Source organism: Dama dama, chromosome 30 (genome assembly GCF_033118175.1).
Source record: "Dama dama isolate Ldn47 chromosome 30, ASM3311817v1, whole genome shotgun sequence".
NCBI classification, from domain to species: Eukaryota; Metazoa; Chordata; class Mammalia; order Artiodactyla; family Cervidae; genus Dama; species Dama dama.
Genome location: NC_083710.1, coordinates 15,120,154 through 15,130,271, shown reverse-complemented (window position 1 = coordinate 15,130,271; position 10,118 = coordinate 15,120,154). Strand labels below are relative to the sequence as shown.

Here is a 10,118-nt window from a genome sequence, read left to right as displayed (position 1 = left end):
TTCTTGGCCCAACTCTTAACAGAGCGGCCTCCTATTACCAGAGTTCCCGTGAGCTGCCACCTTCAGCGTTGTTTACTCTCAGGTAGATTTCATTAGATGTCTCATTTTCCCTTTTTTGTCTCTTATTTTTATCTGGGAACTCTGGGGGCACATTTGCAAGAGGAGAAAAGAACAATAAAGATTAAGAACAACTGAGGAATTCTGAGCAAATAACAACAGAAGACAATCGTTTTAGTCAGTGACTTGATTTAAAAGGAACTCAAGTGTACAGTTGAGATCTTTGACATATTGTAAGTAATTTTTCATGATTATTTCAAAATAGCTTGGTAAGGAAGGCTTAAAAGCAGAACTTCCTGGCAAAGAAAAGCAAAAAAAAAAAGCAATTAATAAAAGGACTATTATGATATTTTAGACTTAAAACTACCCTCTCAGTATGTTTGCAATTCTGAATAAAGTTCTGTAAAGCAGTTGAAAAGTATTCTGTTCAGTGTCTCGAATAACATTGCTCAGATGGAACATAAAATACTTTATGGTCCCTTTAGCTTCAAGATGCCCCAAGCTTTGGCTGTCTCTGGAGTTTGACTTCTTCACAGCACCTGCTCCCTGAAGTACTTTCACACCATGCCCAGGATGCGGGCCACCCACCAGCTACAAGGCATGATAACTCTGCAGGCTGAACGGCAGCCCTGGTAGTTATAAGGCCACGGGTAGTAGCCCCCCAGGGGCTCACAGATCTTCTGGCAGTGGGTGTAGCTCCTCCTGCATTCTATACAGCAGATCCCTTCATGATCCAGTCTGGGGTCGAATGTCATGCTTTCTCCTTCCTGCTGCTGTGAAATAAAAAGAGAATTACTTGTGTTTCCTTCATAAGGAGACGTTTATAGCACGCACATTCATTTTAAAATAAGGTCTTAAATGTCTCAGTGGTACCAGCAATCACTGTTTTCCGTAAGGCGCTTTCAATCTTTAAAACCTTATCATTCAGAAACCCTTCTAACATGAGGGAACTTACACACCCTGCGTGATCGGTTGCTTACAGGAAAATTTTTTTTTTTTTTTTTTTTAATGTTATGGTGAAGTTTCTCCATTCTCAGGTGGCGCTAGAGGTAAAGAACCCACCTGCCAATGCAGGAGACAAAAGAGACAGGAGCTCCATCCCTGGGTCAGGAAGATCTGGAGGAGGGCATGGCAACCCACTCCAGTCTTCTTGCCTGGAGAGTCCCATGGACAGAGGAGCCTGGCGGGCTCCAGTCCACGGGGTTGGAAAGAGTCAGACACGACTCCGCACACATGCACTCAGGGCAGGAGGGGTCAACAAGCCTACTGGCTGAGGCATTCCTCACCTGAGGGGTCAACAGAAGTTTACTAGGAGTAAAAAGTAGGCAGGAATCTCTGGTTATTGAGAGGTTTCTGAGCTACTTCCTTAAAGGGATAAGGGAAGGGCGGAAGTCATAGGGAAGATGTTCCTGCTTGCAAGCTCAACACTTAAGATGGGAAGAAACTGCTCTGTGAAAGTTTTTCAGGGACACGGATCCCTGAAGTCTGGAAGCAGGGCACAGTCACATCCTATCCACCTCCTGTAAAGGGGCTGAAGCCCTCCCCTAGACCCAGGTGCAGGGAGGCCAGCTGCCTGGAGAATAAATTAACTTTTCTGTTTGTCTATTCACGTTTTATTCCTTTATTGTTCTTTGAGCTTTAGCAATGAAGTACCGTGGCATCCTGAATTTTCTAGTAAGCCTTGGGTTACTTAAATACTTTTTGCTCTGCGTCTTTTTAAAATATAAATATTAGTCTAAAATGACAAACCAGAAAATAATTTGCAACACATGAAACAATAAGGGACTGAGTAGGCTACATAGGAAAGAAAATGCGCAAATGACTTCTCTGTGCATGAAAAGATGCTCAGCCTTACAGATAATTAAAGACTGGCCAAGACAGGAGACACAGTTTTACACCCAAGGCTATTTAAAAAGTTTGATAATAAACGAGGCCTTGTATTACCATTTAAAGACTTGTAGCTGCTATAATTCCCTGGAAGGCAATCTAGTGTCCTCTATTACAATGTAAAATTCCCATCCACTGTGACCCAGTAAACCCACATGCGTCAGTACCTGTGCTAAAAGTGAAAGTTAGTCACTCAGTCATGCCTGACTCTGCGGCTCCATGCACTGTAGCCTGGTGGGCCTCTGTCCATGGGTTTCCCCAGGCAAGAACACTGGAGTGGGTTCCCTCCAGGGGATCTTCCCAATCCAGGGATCGAACCCAGGTCTCCCTCATTGCAGGCAGATTCTTTACCGTCTTGATGGGAGATACCCAGGAAAAATGAGTAACTCTCCGAGGCGGCATAAAATTCAGGGTTAAATATTATCTGAATAGGAAAGGGTCCGGGAGATGTAGATCTCTTATGGCAGGGTCAGTGACTTCTAGGAGAGATGAGTGGACCCTTAGAAGAACACATTGGAGGTATGATAGTTTGTGATGAAGTTGTCTGAGTGTGGTGCTGATTTCCACTCTCCTCCTGTGATGAGTCCATCTTCCCTGGTTAATGAATTAATGAAACTCCCGGGGAGGGGATTTATGACAACAAAATTCCTTCTGGAGGATCTGTCTTTAGGCAGATACAGGGAGTTCACAGAAAGCCTCTCTCTGCAGTTGCAGTTTTTTAAATACCTACAGCACAGAGCCACCAGGAAGGGTTTTTCTGGTGGCTCAGCTGGTAAAGAACCTGCCTGCAATCAGGAGACCTGGGTTTGATGCCTGGGTTGGGAAGATCCCCTGGAGGAGGGCATGGCAACCCACTCCAGTATTCTTGCCTGGAGAATCCCATGGACTGAGGAGCCTGGCGGGCTCCAGTCCATGGAGTTGCAGAGTCGGACACGACTGAGTGACTAAAGCACAGCACCGGGGTAGTCCCATTTGTGCTGAAGATGTACTCCCTTCGTGTACAAGACGTGTGGGCAAGATGACAATGGGGCACGTGAGTACTTCCTGTGTGCTGGGACCTGTGCTAACAGCCTCAGCTGCTTTCCCTCACGTCGTCTTTCCCAGACCCTGCGCAGGCTGTCCTAGGTGCAGCCTGCTGATGGTATTGGAGGAAATAGTTTACGTGCCCACCAAAGCAGAACTGTTTCAGTTTCTATACATTTATCCACACAATGGACTGCAAGGTCACCACTGAAGTGGATGAAGTGGAACCATACAGGAGATACAGTAGAATTCCTAACATACTGTATTGTAACTGGGGAGACAGCAAAGTAAGGAAGTTGTGTATGCTCTTTTGTGTTAAAAATGTGTGTGTGTGTGTGTGTGTGTGTGTGTACACACTTATGCAGAGAAAGTGGGCAAACAGCCATTGTTAAAGACTGCTCGGAGGAGGGTGTCTGTGGTAGAAGGTAAACTCACTTTTCATTGTATACATTTTTTAAAAAATAAATGCATGTATTTTTTTCTAATTAGTTAAAATACTAGTTTATTAGTTTATTATTTAACTAGTCAAAACACTAGTTACACATACATGCTTATTTTTCTGATTTCACTCCCTGCAACGTATAGTGATGATAAACTATACTTTGTTGAAGATTTGAGAAGTTTTGAGCATGTTGGTGTCATCCTTACAATCACCAGTTCCCAAGGTTTCCGTCTGAAGTGTTTGATCCCCTGTGTGAGTCTGTCTCCCAAATGGACTGAGTGCCCGCAAGGGCAGAAGTCACTCCTGTGTGCACAGGGCCTGGAAAAGAGCAGGTTCTCGGCAAATGTCTGATGACTGGATGAATATTGTGGACATAGAAGGGGAAAGAGAGTCTTTTCAGTCTGTGTGTTGCCTGCAGGGCACATGCTTGGAAATATTTTTAAATAATTCCTGATGTGAATGTGTCTTCATGAATTTGCCTGTGACTCAAACGAGCAGAGCCCAGAAAACAACCTTGAATAAGGAGTACAACCCATCAGGATTTCACACTACAGAAGCAATACTGAAGTGCTGTTACCCTCACTTATGAACTCTGCAGTAAGCAAATTAAGATGTATTTGAAATAATTGAATAAAAGTTGGATACTAAGTGCTGCTTTGAAATCTCGAGCAGAACCACCGCAGCTTCGGTGCTGGGTTTCATGTGCCCAGTCAAGGCTGTGGTACAGACGCCGGCACTCACGTGGTAAGGGTTGTCTGGATTGAAGGGCTCTGTGTCCTCCTGGACGCCGGGTCTGGTTTCATTACTTGGTCTCCCAGGGCCTGGGTTGCCCCGTGGCCCACTGCGTAGTCTACTTGTGGTCGTTGTGGTAACAGTTTTTCTTACCAATTCTCTTCTTTCTCTCTGGATTTCTACAAAAATACGAAAACAAACAAGAACAATAAAACTGCTGTGAGTTATTTCCTTTATTTCATTAAGGAAATTCTGTGTTTATCAGGGTGAAAAACATAAGAAAAGGACACAAAAACAAACACATGGGTAGATCCTATCCTATTTAAATATACACATTTTCTTAAGACTACTAAAGTCTTGGGTTTAGCATCAGATAACCAGACTTTGGTTTATAATGCCAACTGAGGCAGATGGTGTAAGACAGCTGACCGAATCCACTTGCAATTCCCTTCCTCAGCCTGGCTCTACTTGCTGGTCAGTAGCTCAGTCATGTCCTACTGTTTGTGACCCCAGGGACTATAGCCCCCCCAGGCTCCTCTGTCTGTGGGGTTCTCTTGGGAAGAATACTAGTGGGTTGCCATTTCCTTCTCCAGGAGACCTTGGACCAGGGATTGAACCCGAGTCTCCTGCATTGCAGGTGGCTTCTTTACCACTGAGCCACCAGAGAATCCCCTGCTTCTACTTAGGGGCTGAGAAAGTAAAGTAGCACATTTTCCCCTAGCCTCCCTTGCAATTAGGAGTGGACAGATGAGACCTAAGCAGAATGCTACTACAGTTTCCAGGAAGGTTTTTGTTTTCTTGGTGAAAGGGACAGATACAGCTTCCTCCGGCTGGTTTACCTTCCTTGAAGGTAGACATGATATCTCGGTTATGTGACTAGAAGTGATAGAAGGATGACAATCCAGCATGCCTCATGTAGCAGACAGTAAGCTAGAAAGAGAGTTGATGACGGTGCCAAAAACCTACCTCCAGAGTTCTAGCTGTCTGAGAAAAGTTAACCTGTATGTATTTGTTGAAATCACTGTTAATCAGCTATTCTGTTACTTGCAGCCCTATGCATTCCTCCTGGATTTACAATATATGTATAAAGCATTACAGTTTCCAGGAGATTTATTATTATCTTGGTTGATTCTTTTTTGAAAAAATTATTTTTGGCTGTGCTAGGTCTTCATGGCTGCTCCTGGGCTTTCTCTGGTTGCAGCAAGTGGGGGCTACTCTTCATTATAGCGGCTTCTCTTGTTGCGCCTCATGGGCTCACTAGTTGTCCACAGCATGTGGGATCGTCCCAGACCAGGGATTGAGCCCGTGGCCCCTGTATTGGCAGGCGAATTCTTAACCACTGGACCACCAGGGAAGTCCTTGGTTGATTCTTTTACAAATTCTGGGATAGAATAAGCAAATACTTTTATACACAAAGGCATCTGATCAGCAGATGCAAATTAGCAGATGCAATTGTTAGGCTTGAGAAGACCAAGTGACTCAGCCGAGATCACAGAGCAGGTGGCAGAGATGAGCGGCTCTGGCTCCCAGCTCAGTGCCCTTGCTTTCCACACTGCCTCGTGGGTCCCATGGCCTCTGAGTAACAGGAATGCAGAGAGGACCACAGCGGGCGCTTTGGCGTCTCTCCCAGCCTCAGTTTCTTCTCTGAAATGGGGATAATGCTAGTATCTAACTCACAGGGTAGCGATAGAGGTCATGAGAATTTTGTCTCAGGGTTTTAGCATAGTCTTTGGCATATAATAAGCCCTTGAATGTTAGGTGATGATGGTATCTGTGAGGCTGTGGTTGTGTGCCCAGCTGTGGATAGCTTCCATGGGTAGCCTTTTGGTTTCTCAGGCAGGGCTGGAGACGCATTGGGGAGACCTGGATTCAAATCTCACACTCCATTTCTTTTTTTTTTTTTTCTAATTAAAAATTTTTTTAAAATCAGTTGGACTTCTTTTAATCAGTGACCTCAGGAGAGCAATTCAACCACTGACCTTGGTTTCTTCATCTATAAAAGGGGAGTATGACTGGACAGTTGTTAGAATACAGTGTGTATGAAGTTGCTTTAGTCATGTCCGGCTCTTGCAACCCCATGGACTGTGGCCCGCCGGGCCCTCTGTCCACGGGGTCTCCAGGTAAGAATACTGGAGTGGGTTGCCATTCCCTTCTCCAAGGGATCTTCCCGACCCAGGAATTGAACCCACATCTTTTACATCTCCTGCCTTGGCAGGCGGGTTCTTTACCACTAGCACCACCTGGGAAGGCTGGGTAGTTGTTGGTAAAGATGAAATAAGGACAAAATGGAAAGCTGCAGCACACAGCCCGCGGGCCGCTTCCCTCTGACCTTGTTCGGTCACTCCCAGTGCTCTGTGGTTCAGCTCCGTGACGCTGACGAGGGCAGGGGCTGCCAGACCCTGGCGCTGGGAGGCTCTATTAGAATTAGGTGGCGGGGATCCCGGCATCCTCGGAGAGGGTTTAATTCTGTTGTCTTTATTGTAAAATACACTGCATTTATGAGAGACTGGAAAGGAAATCCCTCACTTTCAATGTCTATGCTATTCCATCCTGTGACTACACCAACATTTAATTTAATCCTTTTCAAATCTGGGGGCATTTAGGTGATTTCCACTTTTCTGCTGTTGTGTATAATATGTGTAATTCTTGGATGGATGGGGTGATGATTGAATACCTACCATGTGTGATTAATACTTAATGACACATTACTGAATATTTCAGAAGGGATCACGCTGTTGGACTGTGAGGGAACAAGTCACAGCTCTTTCTCAGAGGGTGAAGGTTCTCGTTTTATCAATCATCCTGCACTGCCAATAGCACCATCGTCCCAACTCTGCCCCCAGGCCCCCCCGTCCCGCTCTGTCCTTTTTCCATAACACCTTGTGTGTGTTAAGTCACTTCAGTCGTGTCCAACACTTTGTGACCCCATGGACTATAGCCCGCCAGTCTCCTCTGTCCACAGGATTCTCCAGGCAAGAACACTGGAGTGGGTTGCCATTTCCTCCAGGGGATCTTCCTGACCCAGGGATTGAACCCCCATCTCTTTTATCTCCTGCATTGGCAGGCAGGTTCTTTACCACTAGCGCCACCTAGGAAGCCCCCCATAGCACCTTGGATTGTAGCGAAGAATTTTCTTATTTCGGTATATATGCAGTGTCTCCCCTAGCTACGATGCAAAATTCCTAGGGGGCATGGATTCTTGTCTCTTCTGTTCATCAGTGCATTCCAGGTGCCTGGAACAAGTAAATGGCACATAATAGACGTGCCAATCACTGTTGAATGAATGAATGAACTCTCTGGGTAAGAGGCATGTCCTCAAACAGAAAGTAGTTAGAGCTCATCATGATGACCGAGTTGGAGACTTTGTCCTTTTTTTTTTTTTTTTTTAAGACTTTTGATATGGGCCATTTTTACACTCTTTATTGAATTTGTTACCATATTGCTTCTGTTTTATGTTTTGTTTTTTGGCCAAAGGCATGTGGGATCTTAGTTCCCCAACCAGCGGTTGAACCTGCAACCCCTGCATTGAAAGTCAAGGTCTTAACCACTGGACCGCCAGGGACGCGCCGAGACTTTTGTCCTTGATTGGAAAAGGTGACAAGGTATTGGAGAAGGAGTTCCTGGGTGATGGATGGCCCATTCCATGTGAAGACAGGTGGGGAATAAAGAGGCAGAAGTTGTAAGTGGCCAGAGAATGGAGGTATGAATACTCGATGGAGCAAGACCCAGGATGTGCTGTGCTAAGTCGATTCAGTCCTGTCCGACTCTGTGCGACCCTATGGACTGTAGCCCACCAGGCTCCTCTGTCCTTGGGATTCTGTCTGGGGCTAGACCCAGGACAGCAAGAGCAATGGTCCATTTGGCAGCCCTTGCGGCAGACACTGCTCAGAGGATTCTCTCTCACTGAGCCTGCATGTGGCCTCAGAATTCTGAACCTGCTCTTCCAGACAGCTGCTGCCAGTGACTTATAAACTGCATCCTATTTGCTTTGCCTGGGCTAAAATGTAACCACTTTATCCAAGCTTTGGAACTGAATAAGACTTGTGAACTGGGGGAATGAGTTAGCCATGGCAGAATGAGAAGCTGGGACTTTCTAAGCCTGGTGTGTGTTTTTTCAATTGTGGTAAAATATATATAAGACCCACCATCCTAACCATTTTAAAGTATATAGTCAGGCATTAAGTACAGTCACACTGCTCCACAACCATCATCACCAACTGTATCCCAAACTTTTCATCTTGCAAAACTGATTTCTGCACGCATGAAACAGTCACTGTCTGTCCCCTTCTCCTAAGTCTGGTGGTTCTAACCCCCGAATTCTCTGTATTTCCATGCTGTTCTCTCTCCGTGTTCAACGTAACTTTCTGAGAACGTAGCCCATCTAAGCTGTGCTATGAAGGGGGCCTTTGCCCCACCAATAAACCAGAGCTGCAGAGCTGGCCTTTGGGAGGTCAGTGGGGTGACTGTGGTGGAAATCAAGACAGTAGATATTTCTGGTGGCTCAGTCGGTAAAGAATCTACCTGCAATGCAGGAGACCTGGGCTTGATCCCTGGGTTGGGAAGATCCCCTGGAGGAGGACATGGCAACCCACTCCAGTCTTCTTGCCTGGAGAATTCCATGGACAGAGGAGCCTGGTGGGCTGCAGTCCCTGGGGCCACAGAGAGTCTGTCACGTTTGAGAGACTAAACAAGGACAAGCGCTGGGGAGAGACGGAACCCCGGGGAGCAGCCTGGCTGCAGGGCTCACCTGCCCTGGAAACGGCCCCAGGTGTACTCCGACCTGCTGTGAAAGCCCTTCATTTATTTTTCTTGGACTTGGAAGCAGTGTACGAGCCTTGAACTTAGGCATCTCAGCCTGTGTCCACAGCTGCCTGTGGCTATCCGATGATTCAAGGTTTGAGCATAATAAAGATTTGGCAGGGGCTTCCCTGGTGGTTCAGTGGTTAAGAATCTGCCTGCTAAGGCAGGGGACATGGGTTCGATCCCTGGTCCGGGAGGACCCACAGGCCGAGGGGCAACTAAACCCGTGTGCCGCAGCTCAGGAAGCCTGTGTGCCTAGAGTCTGTGCTGCTCAACAAGAGAGGCCACTACAGTGAGAAGCCCATGCACTGCCATGAAGAGTAGCCCACATTCAGCAATGACGACTCACCACAATCAAAAAATAATTAAATAAATCTTTTACAGAAAAAAAAAAAAAAAAAATTTGGCCGTAGGATAGATTTTTAGTCCCTTGAGTCTCTGCTTTAGGGATAAAAGAATGTAAAATTGCAAAGTGCAATAAGGGAGAGGTGGGCAGAGCAGAAGCAGTGGGAGGTCATAAATAAGCCCGCAGGTAAGGCCGAGGGGCCCGGGCCCACCTGCTTCCTGCCGCCCGCTGCTTGGGCCTGCCCCGTGACCTCACGGCCGCCCTCCCCTCCCCGTCGGTCTCCCGTGCCAATTACTGAGACGCTGCGCCCTGCACCCGGCTTAGCTTCCTTGTCACGGGCTCGTGCCTGTGCAGGGCTCACAGGAAACCCACGCCGGCTGGGGGCGGTCCAAGCAGTTCCAGAGAATTTAAAATGTTACCTTTTGGGTAGGTTGCTTTAAGCCAGAAAATAGGAAGGTCGCCGCAGAGTTCTAAAACTTTGGAACTCAAGAAGCTGTTGTCCTTCACGGGCTGGTCTCCAGCCACCCAGATGAGAGAATTTTCTTCGTATTTAACTGGCATGATCTTGCCTTCCTGTAAGTGAAAAGGAAATGCGTGGATCAAAGGGGGCAGAGGAACACGCTTTGTATGAAGATTCATGTGTTGGTAAAAGATTATTTTGCCCTATAAAAATGAGTTTAGGGTTAGCAGATGCAAACTAGTACAGGATGGATAAACAACAAGGTCTTTCTGTAGAGCACAGGGAGAGTTATATTCTATATCTGGTGATGAACCACAGTGGAAAAGAACAGGAAAAGAACAGATACATGTGAAACTGAGCCGCTTGGCTGC

The 10,118-nt window shown here is 46.4% G+C and overlaps 1 protein-coding gene across 2 annotated transcripts in view; it reads right to left on the bottom strand.

Annotated features, from left to right (window-relative positions):
* Positions 1-231: 231 nt before the first annotated feature.
* CNMD (chondromodulin) overlaps positions 232-10,118 on the bottom strand; it is a 29,453-nt gene continuing 19,566 nt past the window's right edge. The window contains exons 5-7 of one of the 2 annotated variants that reach the window (XM_061133427.1): positions 9,707-9,860; positions 4,151-4,320; positions 232-830 (exon numbers count right to left, since the gene is read on the bottom strand). In XM_061133427.1, the coding sequence (XP_060989410.1) occupies positions 615-830; positions 4,151-4,320; positions 9,707-9,860 (540 nt within the window). In that variant the 3' untranslated portion in view covers positions 232-614. The remainder of the gene's footprint in view (positions 831-4,150; positions 4,321-9,706; positions 9,861-10,118) is intronic. The other variant, XM_061133428.1, reaches the window with a different exon arrangement.